This window comes from Diadema antillarum, unplaced genomic scaffold (assembly GCF_040938485.1).
Source record: "Diadema antillarum isolate AM-2024a unplaced genomic scaffold, OU_Dant_1.0 seq00000476_RagTag, whole genome shotgun sequence".
Taxonomy (NCBI): domain Eukaryota; kingdom Metazoa; phylum Echinodermata; class Echinoidea; order Diadematoida; family Diadematidae; genus Diadema; species Diadema antillarum.
Window position 1 is genome coordinate 490,200 of NW_027271443.1, and position 18,320 is coordinate 508,519.

Genomic DNA, 18,320 nt, shown 5'->3' on the forward strand with positions numbered 1-18,320 from the left:
AAAGTTTTGGTGCCTCAAAAGTTTCCCTGAATTTCCGTGTTTCAGGTTAAAGTATCTATCATATAACTAACACTGTGAGACTTACTCGCCCCAAAGTGCTCTCATTTCTTAGTAATCATGCAATTTACTGCGACCAGCAGCCCCATACGCATAGCGTAATGGGGCTTCGCATTGTAGCATCCAGGATCATGACAGATTTAGTATCGCGGGCAAATATCAACTTAAAATCCACAAAATTCTTCAATTTGAAGACTTACCAATTAAGTTGAAGTCTTGAAAACAGGCTTTGGGCAACGTTTGGTTCTGCCAATAGTCCCTTTCTGTTCGAATTGATGACTGAATGTGACTCTGTCGAGAGGACCTCTCGACCGAGTCACATTCAGTCATCAATTCGAACAGAAAGGGACTATTGGCAAAACCAAACGTTGCCCAAAGCCTGTTTTCAATACTTCAACTTAACTGGTAAGTCTTCAAATTGAAGACATTTCTGGATTTTAAGTTGATATTTACCCGCGATACTAAATCTGTCATGATCCTGTGAGCTACAATGCGAAGCCCCATTTAGCTATGCGTATGGGGCTGCTGGTCGCAGTTAGCTACACAGTATGCGTATGGGGCTGCACGCTGCTGGTCGCAGTGATATTCGCACAATACGTGTACTACCTCGCCGCCGCCGTACGGCGGCGGCTCTGGTACGAAACCATTATTGCATGATTACTAAGACATGAGAGCACTTTGGGGCGAGTAAGTCTCACAGTGTTATTTATATGGAAGGTACTTTAACCTGAAACACAAACTAAGACAAGGAAATTCAGGGAAACTTTATATTATCTTTAAATCCTCTTTTCTCAGTACACACTTTTTCTCAGTGTGTGCTTTCTTCCCAATATTTCGGAAGTTTTGAAGAGTATATTTCAATTCGCAGAATCTATCCATAACTAAACGTCCGTGTTTGTCGACTCGTTCGTTTTATGTTGCAGGGTTGGAATGTAATACATTTTAACCCTGCAGAGTCGAATAATAACAGTGTCGATATCACATTTTGGGTGAAAACATTTTACATATAGGGGTAATACAGCATCAGGTAAAACATACTGAAGAATATTTTGATTATTTTCACAAATTTACTTCACGAATGACATTGATGACAGCAAGTACAAATACAACCCAGTCGCCAATGCGTCCAAAAAAGAAGAGCGTGGCCTCGCGGAACTCCCCTATCCAACGCTCCTCGCCGTTTGCGAACCACGTCACGCCATCGGTCGCGTTGGTGAAGCGCACGTAGTAACTTGGCGGAATGACAAGGACGTAGGACGTGAGCATGGCCACGAAGATGAGGTAGGAGACTAAAGAAGCCCAGAAGAAGAATCGTACCACTTTGTTCCACTTATAATTGAGGAGACTTGCCACCAATGGATGTGCAAGGAGATTGGACCTCTCGGCGGAGACCTGTAAGGGAACAACTCAATCTTTGAGTGTGTGCGTGTGTGTTTGTGAAAACCGCCCTATTCCGCTAGTAGCATCGACAAAAAAAAAAAAAACAACAACACACACACACACAAACACACACACAAGCGGAAACTTTGGTAGATTTTACATTGTTCACGGTAAATCTAACATGTTATTTATATATTTTTTTCTTTTGTTGAGTGAATCTACGTCTCCACCTTAGGTTTAGATTGGTCTCGGTCTGAGTTCGTTCATAGACAAAGTAGTAACAGGAAAGCTACCGAAGAGTACACATCATTCAATTTAATTAACATCCTTTCAATTCAAATCAATTCAATTCAATTTACTGTCCATCAGTCAAAGACTAAAACAAAATGCTAAGCATACGTAACACAATCTTTACGTTGTTTGATCAAATCGATAACTAGAAATGTTGCTATGGCAACTGGTATGCCTCCGCCATAATGCATGGTTCTCCGAATAGGTGTATAGCACAATGTTTTGACAATGTGTGATGACAGTTTCACAAAACTGGCAAAACAATAAAAATAACAGGTTTGTCACAAATGCATTGAATGTTCACTCTCCTTGAAATAGGTGTATTTGGATGAATGGCTATACTGTCTAATAAGAGTGCAGGTATTTGGGTATTTGTACCAAACCTTTGACCCTTTTATAAGTTTAAAGAAGAAGTGAAAATTTAGCACTTTCACTTGACATTTGACCTTTTGACAAGGAACTTCCAAGATAATCTGTATCGGGTAATACATGCATACAATAAGTTTCAAGAAAAACATTCTGCAAGCACTGCATAGATATTAAAGAGGGAAATAATGACAATTTCATGAATTGACCTCGACCTTTGACCCATGACCTTCGACCAGTGACCCATAAATTCCCTACATTATCATTGTCAGTCAGTATATTTATATATACTAAGTTCTATGAAGATACCTTGAAAAAATTGTGAGATATGGAGAAAATGTGAAATTTTAACATTTCCACTTGACCTTTGACCCTTGATTTTTGACCACATGACCCAAAACTCTCTCTGTGGAATTTTTTTTTTTGATAGTTTATGTATACACCAAGTTTCAGGAAAATACCTCCAGCTATTGCAGAGATACATGGTAAATAGTGAAATTTTGAGCATTTGAGTCTGACCTTTGACCGTGAGCATGTGCTTTCAAAAGTTGATAGGCAAAACTTCGCTACCTCATACATATACATGCCAAGTTTCATTTGGATACCTCTAACGGTTTTTTAGATACACTGTCCACAAAATAGATTATGGGCGGACGGACAACCCGAAAACATAATGCCTCCGGCGACTCTTCCTGTCGGAGACATAAAAAGGAAATGAAAGTACATAACGGTATCCTCGCATATCCGACTCAGTTATTGAATGGCGTGCCAAGTTCACATATTCCGCTCACACACTCACACCCGCCCAATCGATCGAAATTCGAAAAATGGTCAAATGCCATAGTACATTGGAAGCGTCTCTCGCAATTCCAATCCCGTCACATGTGATTGACCTTTCAGCGATCCTTAGTGGATTTGGTAATAGGTTTTAAGTTTTTGTCACATTTTGTCAAAAGTGATGGCTCTATAATAATGTAGCTATCGGTCATTTTATAGAAAAGCAGTCATAGATTCCGCACGCAATTTCACTTTAAGCGAATATTGGCAGCTTCTCAACAGCTTTGGTTATTGCAAATTTTCTGGTAACAGAAGTCTATTAGAGATTACATAGATTTGATAAAGAAGAATGTCTTCCAAAAGCATGACCACGCTGCTGTCGCAGAATAATTTGGCACACAGGCCGTTTGCGCCATGGCACATAAGGAGTTAAACAGAATAATAAAGAACAGCATATGCATTGAATGTTGACAGAAAAATAAGCACGGAGAAGAGTGGTCTATTAAAGTGCTAGAGGTATTTCTTCAATGGGGTTGCTACAGAGTTTTACTTCACGTTTCTGTCCCATTCATTGAGGCATTACCTGTTGATATTGTTTTAGATGGTACTCCACTCGAAAATGTTTCCCATATAAAATTTCTTGGAGTAACAGTTGACAATAAGCTGTCTTGGAAATTTCATATTGACAGCATATGTAAAATTATTTCACGTAATATTGGTATAATTAATAAGCTTAAGTTTTGTTTTCCTTTGTCGTCCCTGCTTGTGTTATATTCATCCTTAATATTGGCATATTTAAGTTACGGTATTCTCGCGTGGGGAAATACATATAAAACATTCTTAGATAAATTACATTTATTGCAAAAGAAATCACTCCGTGTTATATGTCATACTGCATTTTTGTCCCATACTGACCCACTATTTTATGAGCATAAAATATTGAAAATTAATGATTTGTATTTGTTTAATCTAGGACAATTTATGTATAATTATAATAAAATAATCTTCCAAATATATTTGAAACGATGTTTCAAAGAAATCAATCCGTTCATAATTATCCAACACGGCGATCAAATGATTTCCATTTGCCATTTATGAGAACTTTGTTGGCTCAAAACACATTTATTTATGACGGGCCAAAGTACTGGAATGCACTTCCCAGTAACATTACAACAGCTCAATCTCTGAAGTCTGAATTCCTTCAAGAATGAATTAAAATTATTTTGTATTTAAATTTTACAACATCCAACAGAGTTACTTTCCCTTTATCATCTCAGTCAAGTCATCATTCTTTTTTTACATAAGTCCTCCTAAGTATGTCCCTGTCTGTGTTCTAAATATAACGATGTGTTTTTTTTCTCCTGCATTCTTACCAACATAACTACGTATAAAAAAAAGTTTTGCATTACATTCAATCCAGCTTTTATCTTATCACTTATTTTACATTATGAAATCTAGATTGCTTGCGTCCACGATGGCACATGCTGTAGTTCCCTCTTTTTTCTCCTTTTTTTCCTCTTTTTTCCCTCTTTTTTTTTCCTTTCCTTTTCTCTCTTTTTCCTCTTCCCAATCATTTTGATGTCAGTTGACATCGGTTCGTTTATTGTGCTTTATATTGATGTTTTGTGTATTTTCTGAGGGTCCCATATCGTACAAGCTTTGCTTCTTAGTGGGACCCTCCACTTCCATCCTCATCCTTAGTTGACTTGTATTATACGCTTTATGTATTTAACAAAGATGTAATCGCATCTACTTTTCATTTTCATAATTTTCTTATGTACCTTTTCAAATTTTGTTCTGTATCACAAATATCCCGTATATATGCAATGTACATAATTTCTTTGTTCATTTTGATGGAGGTGAAAATAAAGTTGAAAGTTGAAAAGTTGAAATTGTACAGACCACAACTAGGTGCGAGATTAAGCACTTTTGAATAAAAGACAATTTACCTTATTCAAATCCATATGACTTGTTATTAATCACTTTAGAACTGAGAGTATTTTTCTTTTTGAATCCTTCGTTAACAAACAAAGAAAGTGCCAAAATGTGTCTCGCCCATTGGCGTAGATAGAAGAAATTAAGGTTTTTTCAAACTACCGGAAGATCGTTGACCCGAGTATGGCCTTTGGCGTTGCACATGGAGCCCTTCAACTCTCCAAGGGACATTAACCAGCCAAGTTTGGTCACAGACATAGGGATCAAAAGTAATGAGCCATAATCGAAATGCGCCCGCCGTGAAAACTTAACGTTGGACCCTACAGGTTCGTTGACTCCTGTCCGTGACCTTTGACCTTATGATAAACTTCAACTCCTCGAGGGACATCTACCCTCCAGGTTTGGTCACAAAGAGACATAGGGATCAAAAGTTTTGAGCCCCCCCCAAAAAAAAAAACCAAAACAAAACAAAACAAAACGCCATTAGAACTTAACATTTGGCCTTAAAAGATTGTTGACACTTATCTGTGACCTTTGACCTTGTGTTGACCTTCAACTCCCCAAGAAACATCTACTATCCAAGTTTGGTCAGAAACAAAGTGTATAGAGGCTGAAGAACAAAGAGTAAAGAAGAATATAAGAGTATAGAAGAGGGCGTACTCTAGCGATTTCGCGTAGTACACGCATGGACGAAATACGGACGCCATTAGCTAACAGACCGATATAGGGCGTATATTATGTGATCTAAACAGTGCCGATATAGTAGTGATTTCTGTCTCTCTTTCAATTTCCCCTCTCTTTTTAGGGGGCATACAAGGGTAGAGATGTACTTAGGACCTTGTTTTATGTTACAGAAGTATCATTCCTGTGTAACCACGAAATGCAATTGAAGAAGTGCCGTTTATTTTCCAATATGCTGTCCAACAAAGTTTGAGCTAAAGTAGCCAAACAGGAAAAGAAATAGACGGCGTTTGTCAGCTCAAACACAAGCTTTAAGGGACTACAGACTAAAAAGTAATTACATAAGTTCAATTTTTTTAGTATCAACAGAAAATATTCTTCTTGAGATATTTTGAGGTCTTTAACACAATTCTTACTCTGTGTGTCTCATTAAAATGAAGAAAATGAAAGGAAGGCACAGTTCGCTCCATAGGCTCACGTGTTAAGAAGGCTCGCGTTATTATTACTAAAAAGGCCGCCATTGGGCTCCATGTGGGGCTCCATGGGGTACTCCTCCCGTTTGCGTGCGAAATCGCGAGAGTACACCCTCTTACAGCAGCATCTATACTCTTTGGTCAGAAACTAACATATACATCAAAAGTTATTAGCCACAATTGAAATGCGCCGTAAAAACTTAACATGGGGCCCTAAAGTTCATTGACCCGTGACTGTTGCCTCTGACCTTTGACCTTGAGGTATTTTTCATGTCTGGTAATTGTGTAACTTTGTATAATAAACACTCTTCCCTCCAGGTTGATTAAAATGAAAGTCGTAAGTAGAGAGTTATTCAAGTTTTTGTAGCGTTACGGACGGGTGACGGACAGACGCCGCAGGCGATCGATTAGTCTCCCTTTTTGGTTGTAGAATTAGGCTTTTTGTTAGGATAATTATAAAGAGGTTCTAAAAGAGAAATGTGCTAAAAAATGGATGCAATACGTTTTACAACTGAACTCTTCGAATAACGTAACGGGATACTTTGGCGCGAAGGATTTGTTTTTTAACAGTGACAATGAATTTTGTTAAAAACAAACAAGCAAACAAAAACAACGCGATATGAAACTCGTCACTGAAGACGAGTTACCATCTGCCCCCCACGGAAAAAAGCAGTAACTGACATTTTTCTGAGGTTTAATTATTATTATTTTTTTTTTGCAAAATGAATAGTTTACCCACTGCTCTTTAATGTGAATAGGTCAGTTTGGCACAAAAAAAAAGAAAAAAAAAGAAAAAATGAAAGTGAACAAAAATGCAATTTTTCACTTTTGCCAAAAGCAGTAACTACATCAAGTTACTTAAACTTTGCAAGTTACTACCAATTTAGTCTAGTCATTTAGACTCTGTAGTCCTTCTGGTATATTTTTCTTCCTAATATCTTAAAAAAATTTCTATCAATTTTTAAAAGCAATATAAACATTTTCTTCTTTAATTTAGGGGAGTAGATAAAAAAAAAGATTGTTTCACTGGTAACTTGACTCTGCTCGCAGGGAATCATAATTATGACAAGTTGTAGAAAAAGTTTCTTTCTGGAGACTAGCAAAGCTGGCAGACTGAGCGCACTCAGAGTATAGACCGATTCAATTTCGATGACTTATTCACCTACCGCCGCTGGAGGCGCTATAACGGTAACCATAACTGGGGGCCAACGGGGCCAGGGCTTCCATCGAGCTAGCTACCCAGCGAGTTGCACTTGCAGCTCAGCAGCCTAGCGTACCCATCGCGCATAGTTAGCCGGGCGCGGCCGCTGCGCCGCGGCCGGTGATCGCCGGCGCCGCGCTAATATTGTGATTGTTTACTCACTGTGGAACAGTCATTTCAGCGGCATTTAATGCCTTTCTTTTAGACAAATTGAGTGATTCAGACATATTGATCTACTTTGAAAGCTTCAAAGGAAGGATCAGGAAAACACACTGTGCAGTTGTTAGGTGCACAAATAACAGAAAAAAATGGAAATGGAAGCTGCACGGCAGTGTGTGAAATTCAGACACCGCTGACGCATGATAGATTAAGGCAAAATTAAAGACAATTAAGTGTTATACAACGATATAAAAAATGCACAGATTTCGAAACAAACTATGTCTACTTGATTCTCCATTTTAATTAGGTTATCACTGCATATTCGTAAAATATGTTGTTCATCTTAGAAGACAAGTTTAGATCAAAGAATTTGATAATTCACTTTTTTAAATCTTTTTTTTTTAAATCTTTGGTGTCCTTAGTGTACTTGCCGAAATTAGAATACACTTTGTGGCTAAACTTTATTATGACAAACATTCCGTCGGGGGTTTCACGAACCGACGCTATTTCGATTTTGGTCAAAATTTTCAAAATATATTGTTACCAAATGAAAGTGCTTTCAAAACTCTACCAAATCGCGAAATTTTAGATCACAAAATTAATTATTATTAATTTTATCAAAGAAAGAAAAAAAAACCGACGGTACCCGAAATATCGACAAATTGAAAAAAGGGGTTTCACGAACCGACGCAATAAAGATACGCCCGTTCGCAAAACCCGAATAGCTAGGGTGAAGAGCAATGCGGGTTTTACGAACCGTCGCAGTTGCATTATTTTGAGCTTTGTTCAACTTACTGGCCTAGAATTATGTTTTGGCCCTAATCCAGATCTCAAGAGTGAGAACCAAACCTTCTGAAAGATGAATGACGGCCTAAGCCAGCTCCCTGGTCACAAGTGAAGTGAATGGTAAGCTATAATCATATTAAAATCATGCTCAAAAGAACAGTTTCAATTGGACTACCATAACCATAAATTGCTGTAGAGTCTGTGAACGCAATCCAATTTCAAATTAGATCCCAAATCATACATTTATAGTTTCTTTTCAACTTATGTCGTTACTTCTGAGACAACAGTAATCGTAACGTCAGTGTGCAAGACATGCAAGATGTCAAAGTCTCGAAGATGTCATGACTTGAGTTGAAAATGAAATCATGAGATTGACAAAGTAGATCTATTACGTTAGATCTAAACAAAAAAAGTAAAAAGTCTAAAAGTAAAACTGAAAGTAAGAGTAAAGAATAAAGTTAGACATGTTAGACATTAACTTTCAAGACTAATTAAGTCTAAGTTAAGACTTTGATACCAAACTAAGATCTGAAGTGTAAGACCAAGTCTTAGTTACAGTCTATGATAGTCTAGATCTAGATTAGCCCGACCAGACGCTGTAAGTACGTTGTGCGAATAGAGTTGTCACGACGTACCTACGTACAGCGACTGGGCTGTGTATAGTTAGATTTAGATCTACATCTAGACTAGTATTAGAAGTCTAGATCTAGATCTAGTCTAGATCTAAGTGATATAAAATCTGTGTAACTTAAAATTGAAAGTTCTAGACTTCACTTAGTCTATAATTAGACCAGACATTCATGAGGCAAATGCCTATTTAGTAGATCTATTCTTATTCTATTTTAACGTCAATTCCTGCTAACTCGCCACTTACGTGTGATTCCTAAGGCCAAGGACTTCCTGGTTAGTGATTTTTTTTTTCATATACACCAAACAGCAGACGTGTTTCATTTGCATTCTTGCACAGACTTCATGAAAATATGTGCAGTGTCAAAGTAATATGATGCACATGACTATGCCACTATTTAATAGGTGAATGGTTACTAAATTTAAAAGCTGAATGATAATGTAGAGTGTAGGTCTAATTAGGATGTTACAGTCTCTGATAAGAAACAGGTTTGATTGTTGTAGACTGTTTCCCAAATGCAGGTAGTAGTATTCAGCTATCTCAATGTAATGCCTTGTTTACAAGTACATGTAGATTTATTGATGTGAATAATAATTTAATTTCTACGTGAGACATACTAATTGCTGGACATAACATCTTGCATCATTAAAATGTGTAAAAGACGAGACAATATGAATATGCATCAAAGACGAACAGCAGTATTTTTTGACATACTTTGATCCTGCATAGGCCTACCATTTTGTTTTATGTTTAATGTAAATATTTCAAAATAATTTTAACTTCAGTTTTATTGGCTGATTATTTTTTCTTCTCAAAATTAAAGTTGTATCTTGTACCACAATGTTTGATTTTAATCAAAAGTTCTTAATTTCTTTCTTTTCTTTCAGATGACTAGTGCCATGTAGTACTCTCTAAAAAAACGAGTGAAAATATTCACTTTTAAAAGAGTGAATACAAAAAAGAATGGATTTCGAGTGAAATTGGAGTGAATTTTGAGTGAAAATGTTCATTTCACTCATTTTTGGAGTGACGTCAGGGATCACTCCAAAATCTTCGAGTGATCCCTGACGTCACTCCAAAATGGGTGAAAATGTGCATTTTCACTCAAAATTCACTCCAATTTCACTCGAAATTCACTCTTTTTTGTATTCACTCTTTTTAGAGTGAACATTTTCACTCGATTTTTTTAGAGAGTAGGCCTAGCGAAGAACTGGACTGTCTCAGAAAAGAAAAAAAGTACACGATCGTGTACAACATCAACGGATGTGAATACAATGGTAATGTAATGTCTAGGTCTAATTAAGATGTTTGTTTGACAAGATTTTATTTTCTGCATTTCATATTTTCTTTCAGAATACAAAAATAACAAAGGCAGGTTCAATTACACAAATACAATTCTGAAAATTATTGACATATTACATAGTAAGTCATATTTTGTATATAAAGACAAATGAAACGTTAAATAACATACAAAATGTTTATATGGCCAATAATGACTTGATTCACAGTACAATATATAATATACACATATGATGCAGAGGGCCGCCGTTATAAGCCGTGCTTGAACAGACGGACAGCCAGAGTTAAATTACCATTTTTTATTGTAGTACTTGAACACTAATACGGATGGGCCATGTTAAAGTGCATGTAAATCCAGTTTTATACAATTACTTGGTAAACAGGAGTGGTGCCTGTGAGTGCGTGTGCAGGTGATGAAGCGCGAAAGTGTTGATGGTCAGCACTTCTAAGAAAATGATTGAATATGTTATAATATGGGCGAAGGGTCAAGCAGCAAAGTAAAAGAAAAGGAAAAGGGGGTGGACCAAATATTGCCTTGTTGTTGAGTATAAGAGGTACATGTTTAATGATTACTGTACCGTATGATATTGTGCCAAGAAATATTTCTTTGTATTTGCCTTAAAGGAATAAAGAGATGTGCACTGTTTTATGTGGAGAGGGAGTGAATTCCAAATATCAGGCCCGTTATGCCGAATTGATTTTTGAGCTAATAGGAGTTTAGGGTTATTCAAATGGAAATCATTACGATGGCGCGTGGGGTAAGCATGGACATCCCTTTTAAGGGAAAATGCGTTGTGGAAGAGTGGGAGTAGATTTTGCGTGTATTTGAACATAAATATTGCTGTTTGAAATTTGTGTATATCGTCAACTTTAAGAACTTTTGGTCTAAGGAATAATGGATCAGTATGTTCTAAATAATGTGAGTTGGTACATATTCTTATTGCCTTTTTCTGTAAAAGAAAAATAACATTTACTTTGGTTTTATTACAGTTTCCCCAGACAACATTACAATAATTAATATACGGTAAGATTAATGCATTGTATAACATAATGAGTACTTTTTCCGTTACAAAATATTTTAATCTCCGAAATATTCCAATGACTTTAGATATTAATGTGGTTATATTGTCAATGTGGTTATTCCAATTTAAGTTGGAGTGAAAGTCTCTGATAATAAACAAGTTTGATTGTCGTAGACTGATTCTCAAATACAGTTAGTAATATTCAGCTTTTTCAAAGCAATGCCTTGTTTACAAGGACATGTAGATTTATTCATGTGAATGATAATCTAATTTCTGCGTGAGACTTACTAAGTGCTAGACATAATATCTTGCATCATTAAAATGTGTAAAAGACGAGACAATTTGAATATGCATCAGAGACGAACAGCAGTTTTTTTGACATTCTTTGATCCTGCACATATAGGCCTACCATTTTGTTTTATGTTTAGTATAAATAGAGCAAAATAATTTCAACTACAATTTTGTTGACTGATTTTTTTTTTTCTTCTAAAAATGAAAGTTGTATCTTGTACCATGATGATTGATTTTAATCAAAAATTCTTAATTTCTTTCTTTTCTTTCAGATGACTGTGACATGTAGCAGCGAAGAACTGGACTGTCTCAGAAAAGAAAAAAAGTACAGGGTCGTGTACATCATCAACGGATGTGAATACAATGGTAATGTAGAGTCTAGGTCTAATTAAGATGTTAAAGTCTCTGATAATAAACAAGTTTGATTGTCGTAGACTGTTTCCCAAATGCATTTATTAACATTTAGCTATTTCAAAGTGCTCATCAATGTCTTCTTTACAAGTACATGTAGATTTATTAATGTGAATGATAATTCAATTTCTACATGAAACTTACTAATTGCTAAACAAATATCTTGCATCATTATAATGTGTAAAAAACGAGACAATTTGAATATCAATCAAGACGAACAGCAGTATTTTTTTACATTCTTGATCCTGCACCCCATTTTGTTTTATGTCTAATATAAATAGAGCAAAATAATTTCAACTACAGTTCAGTTGGTATGTGAATACAATGGCTTAGGAAAGAAGACAATCTACAGATAGGATAGAAGGGAGAAATTAGGATGAAGAGCGGCAACATAAGGACGGTATATCTACAGTAAAATGTGATTGTATTATAAGTGGAAACATGAAAGAAGATTCTAAGATTGAAGGTGAAAACAATGCATTCCATTCTGTGATGTCGTAATTACAATTTTGCTACACTTTAGTAACACTACAGAGAGACATTTATATCAAGGGAAGCTTCATGTGGATATGCAATATTAGATTTTTTTTTTCTAAGTGGTATGTATTTCGTGATAATAAATCTTAAAGATTTTTTGTGGCAATCATAACCTTGTGATACATCTTGATAGATTTCTAAGTGCACATTGGCAATATTTAGATAATGGTGTAATCAGATTAAGTTAGACGGTTGAATAACGAAATGAGATTTATTTACCAAACAAACAAACAAACAAACAAACATCGTCAACAAAGTCACAACAATTAATAATTAAGATATAGTTTGGCAAAAAAGAACTGGCAATAGCGTGCAGGCTAGTCGATGCCAGTCATTTCAATGATATAGATTATAATATAACGTATTTACAATATTTTCAGAAGAATTGTTATATGTACATAATTATTTACATATGTTTTCATAGGGGATTATTATTATATTGATAACAGATACTTTCACAATGATATCCGAAAAGCATTACGGGTGTTTATCTTTTTGACATAATGAGGAAATCTTCTCCAAATTATACTGCCTGCATATGACAAGGCGTGTTTACCTGTTTCAGATCTGATTCTTATTGATTTATAATTCATATCATTTTTAAACCTTGTATCATGATTATGGTCAATTTCAAAACAATAATCAGAGATATAGTGCGGTAAAGTATGATGGATTAGGTCAAACATTACAGTTCCGATTACAAATTGGTATAGTCTGTAAACATCTATCATTTGTAAACGATGAAATAAAGGGCCAGTATGCTCCCTAGGTCCTTTGAAACAGATTACACGGACTAATTTCTTTTGTAACAAAAATATAGATTGAAGATATGAGTAGTATGTATATCCCCAAACTACTAGTCCATAAGGTATACGCGGAAGGATAAGGGTGTTATATAATAATTGTAAGATTTGTCTAGGCACAAGTTGTCTAATTCTAAATATGATTCCAATTGTTTTCCTCAATGAGGAAGAGACACACTCAATATGTTTTCGCCATGATAAGTTTTTGTCTATATAAACTCCTAAAACAAAATCGAATGTACCTGCTCTATAATGTCTGTGCGTACCATAATATTTCCATTTATCCCCACATGTCTATGTTTACTTTTAAAAACTATATACTTTGTTTTAGACGTGTTGATTATTAATTTGTTATCATTACACCATTTCATAACGTCTAAGAAATCATGTTCAACTTCCTTTAAGTCAATATTCTTAGTTCCAGATGGAAAAGAATGAAATAAACTCGAATCATCCGCAAATAATCGAAAATTGAAATAATCTGTGAATTGTGGCAAATCGTTGGTATTCATATGGTGAGGTCTTGCAGAGCATGCAATGAGATACAGAATGCTTAACAGAAAGAACCATTCCTTCAACATGATGTTCTCAGACATCCTTGGGAAACAGTTGGAACGGACCTTTTCCACTTTGACGGTGATGAGTATCTCATAGTGACAGACTATTTGTCGAAGTTTCCTATCGTCCGGAAGATCAGTGGTAGCTGCAATAGCTCGAAAATGAGCAACTCGTCATACCATGATGATGTCATCGAGAAACTTCGAAATCGAAAAGAGAAGCAGAAACGAGACTTTGACTCCAAAGGTGTTCGAGAATTACCACCACTCTCTGTGGGTCAGAAGGTCACAATACTTGATCATGGTTCTGGAACATGGAATCCTGCAACAGTAGTTGGACAATGCCAGGAACCCAGATCATACTTTGTGCAAACCCCCAACAATACGGAGGTGTTCTACGCCGCAACAGAAGACACCTGCGTAATCTTGGAATACAACAGAAGCGCGTTCGATTTGCAGATCAATTTCCAGATGATCAGGAAAACAGCAGACCTTAACTTCCTCGAAGCAACATGACAACACATGAAATTGACAAGCAAACAAACAAAGCTTACCGCACCAGATGAGGACGATTGATCAAGAAGCCTGATCGTCTAATTGAGCATTAATAATTCTATACACTGGTTTAACAGTGGAAATAACTTGGTTTACACATTGTATCTGATGAGTTTGTAAATACAGTTCTGCATTTATGGTGTTTATCCGTGAGAAGTATAATTTACAGGAATTTGTTTAATCATTGACAGGATTTGATAGAACACATCCTGTATCAGAATATTTACAATATATAACTCGCAGAATGGTTTCTCAAGCCACATATTATATTGAAATGTCTGACGAAAACATTTGAAAACATCTCAATGATTAAACTTGCATGTTAATTTCAAATAAAGCATGTATTCACACAGTAATTAAAAAAAAGATGAAAGAAGTTCAAAAGAGTGAAGTTAAGTCATATGTAATTATTGAAGATAGCTGTGTGCATGCAGTATTGAAATTCTGAATATGATTGATTATATTCCTGCTCAAGTAAACACATTGTGGATACATATTTCTCATGCCCGGTGTTAAAGGCGTCGTTACAGTTTCATTGTACATAGTTAAGATTTGCAGTTGTTGCACGAATGCTATTCCAGTACATGCATGCTAAATGTTCAGTGCTTATAACCGATATGGTTGTATTTACATACATGTATAATCTTATTTTGGCAAATGTTTTGAGTTTTTAGATATCCAATTCAAAGTTAGAAATGAACGTGGTAGAAAGGCTACAAGTAATGTACATTTGTGAAACGCCTCAAGTACACTCTTTCTTTTTATATGACAGGTAGCTCTCAGAAAGGAGGTTCAAGTGTACGCAGTAGAAGCCGTAGCCCAGCCTCAACAAGGGATCTCCATCCTATTGCAAGCCAAGATGATCTTGAGAGAGGGTTCGAGGAAATGACATTTGAATCTATCACAGTCGGCGATGTGCAGGTTGACAGTGTTCCGGTGGAACGTGATGAGATTTTTGCCACTCTAAACATTCACTTGAAGGACACTCCAGAAAATCATACCCTGAAAGTGAAGGTGGACACAGGAGCACAGGGGAATGTGCTACCATTTCGTTATTTCAGGCAGGCTTTTCCTAAGCTTCTTGATGACAAAGGATACCCTTTAGAATATGCTGTCGGACAGCAGCACGTCAAGTTGTTTGCCTACAACGAGACAGTCATACCTCAGTATGGTTGCATCGTTCTTCCCTGCAAGTACCACGTTGGAAAGTGGTTCCGCAATAGTTTCTTCATTGTGGACACAAGAGGACACAAGAGGACCTGCATAGTTGTGATAGTTATCGACTGAGGATTAACATACCCTTCATTGATTTATTTTTCGTAAACAGTGATAATTGCGAGAGTCAATTTAAATTGTCGCGGGCATAACCGAATCTTACACACTGTCAAAATGTGTATATCGGAAACTTTTCGCTGACTGTACGAATTTTCACAGAAAATAAATCTATGAGAGTAACAAATGGTAGCTTAGACCCATTAACAAAAAGTTCCAGCTTCATCCTCAACCATGTTCATGATACATGTTCATCTACATTTTGCAAACATTCTGAATGTTGATTGAGACTTGTTATACATGTATGTATTTTTATAAAATTAATGCAACATATAATCAAATACGCATCTCTGATGACATGCCAAACTCACTTCAAACTGTAATTTATTCTATTCTCCTTTATTTTTTATTTTCTATTTTGTCTTCAACCCACTTTGAATGTGTCACGTATGATTCTGATAAACATGGGAGAATGCATCCCATGTAACTGACAGGACTTATAACAAAATAATTGACATTATAATATTCAACCATCACTAGACAGTTCTGTTATAAGATGTTCTTTATTTAACAAAATTTGTAAATTACGATACGGGTATGTTCCCATGCAAACTCGCAACAAGATACAGAACTATGATTTTTTTTTAAATAATTCATTATGTCTCTAAATTAAAGAAAGTGATTACAAAAAGAATGTCAAACATTGTATATCGAAATAATAGATTATTCATTTGTCTCCAACCGTAGTAACACACGCAACTGCAGTGTGCAGTTTGTGGGCTGCTGTGAAAAAAAAAAAGAAATCACAGGCATCCCGAGCGGGATTCGAACCCACGACCTCTGGATTACTAGACCAGCGTCATAACCACTAGACCACCGGAGTGCCCTAACACTGGCTTTACACATGAATAATTGAATATAGAAGGGCTTGGGGCACTTCGAAGTTTACTGCTCTTAATAAATATGTATATGTCATTTGCAACTCAACTAAAGATGATTAAACACACTGGAATTCTTACTTTGAATAATATTCATAATCTGTTTTCTTTTTTCTTTAATAGCTTGGGATGTACACTTAATACACTGTATCGGTGTACATTTCAACTACAATATGGACTTCTTTACTTCGAGACGTTTGTTTTTAAGAAAAAAAATAAGAGTCCTTTAAAGGTGCTGTAAAACAGTGGCGTTTTTTTTTTTTTTTTTTTTTTTTTGGGGGGGGGGGGGGGAGTCAAATTAGCCTTTGCCCCTCTCCCCCCTCCTTTTTTTTTTTCCTTTGGCTGCATTTTTTGAAGTCATCACATGAAAATTCGTCTGCATCCACCCCGTAGTTTTGCTGATGACCTTTCTTTTCAATTATTTTAGCCACACAATTTTGGCCGAATTTTCCCACCCCTCTTGTGAATTTGCTAGTACATATACTAAAACACATTCTCAGAATGTGTTTCATAGTACTGGTGGATCAAGGATTCACAGGGAGAGGGGGGGGGGGGGGGGGTTCGGCCAAAATTTTTCCTTTCTCATGTAACAAGCCTACAGGTCAAAAGGCTGATATTATGGGCTTTCTGCACACATTTTTAGATTCTAATTATTGGTTAACATGAGCACGATCATTTATGTTGTGATTAATTTGTTTCCTTTTCATATATTTATGACTTCTATTAGAGACTAAATTGGCTTGGCACTCCTTACATCGACCTATTTTAGAGACCCATTTCAATCTCTCTCTCTAGCTTTTTCTCTACTATCCTGTGAATAGTGTAATTACATGTACATGCAGTACCTCTTCTCTATTGTATGATATACATCAAGTTTCCATCTGAGCATATGGGTTTTGCAGCACTCTCAAGCTTCATGCATATGCAGCAACATCTTTGTGTGTTCATTTACATAGTTATGCTTGATATATTAATTTGAGAATGTTATTCTTTCTCTTTTATATGTTCCGTCCGCACTCTATAGATGTAGATGTACATTGTAAGATTTGGTGTGCATGTTCGAACTGTGTTACTGTTTTTGTGAACACACACGAACTCATATAATAATTAACTTGAATTATACATATTCTTGAATCTTGATTCCATCTCCATTTGCCATTAGGTATTTATTGATTTATGGAGCTCTTCCAAAATTGTTATCCTTCCCATATTGCATTGTTATTACTCATCTCTGAATAATTCAAATTTGATATTTTATTGAGGACCTATGTGTCTTCGATTACATAATGTACCTCTTCAATATATTGCTGCAAAAGGGATAATAAAACAGTACCATTATTATATATTTAAAATGAAGCTTGAAATTCTTATAGTGTTGATATTTATGTATTTTTAGGAGTTTATCAGTTTCGAAGAGTGCATGCAGGATGAGTTTTATGTTTTTTATGATCAAGTGTAGATCTCATAGAATCTGTTAAGCACGAAAGAGAAAGATGGAAAATGAGGAATTATGAGTGAATTCGCATGCGAGCCAAATGACAATAATGACACCGATAAAAATTGTGACAAAGTATAAGTCACAAATATGTGGAATAATAAGAAATAACAGAAATTAATATATTATTTCAGAAAAAGAAATAACAGAGTGGATGAGTATGAAAGATGACTTAATGCAAGTAATTATTACTGACTGGCACGTCCTTTTTTTTCCCAATATTTAGCGGTATCCTAAGCTTCATCTTAGAACAAACATTCATAATTATTATGAAAGAAGGGAACTTAATATGAATTAAAAAAATAACAAAAATAAAAAATAAGTAAAAAAAAAGAGAGTAAAAGTAAAAAAAAAAATGTGAAACACAGTATAATACCTAGTACATGTATTTCCAAATAATAGATGT

The 18,320-nt window shown here is 35.6% G+C and overlaps 1 protein-coding gene and 1 non-coding gene across 2 annotated transcripts in view; both read right to left on the minus strand.

The window, feature by feature from the left end:
- The window catches only part of LOC139733448 (uncharacterized), a 299,164-nt gene that overhangs the window by 44,919 nt on the left and 235,925 nt on the right, over window positions 1-18,320 (minus strand). Inside the window, exon 11 of the mRNA XM_071644265.1 lies at window positions 1,129-1,449. Coding sequence (XP_071500366.1) covers window positions 1,129-1,449 — 321 coding nt within the window. The remainder of the gene's footprint in view (window positions 1-1,128; window positions 1,450-18,320) is intronic.
- Trnat-agu (transfer RNA threonine (anticodon AGU)) lies at window positions 16,292-16,364 on the minus strand. Its single transcript has one exon. It is a non-coding gene; the product is annotated as a tRNA-Thr (tRNA).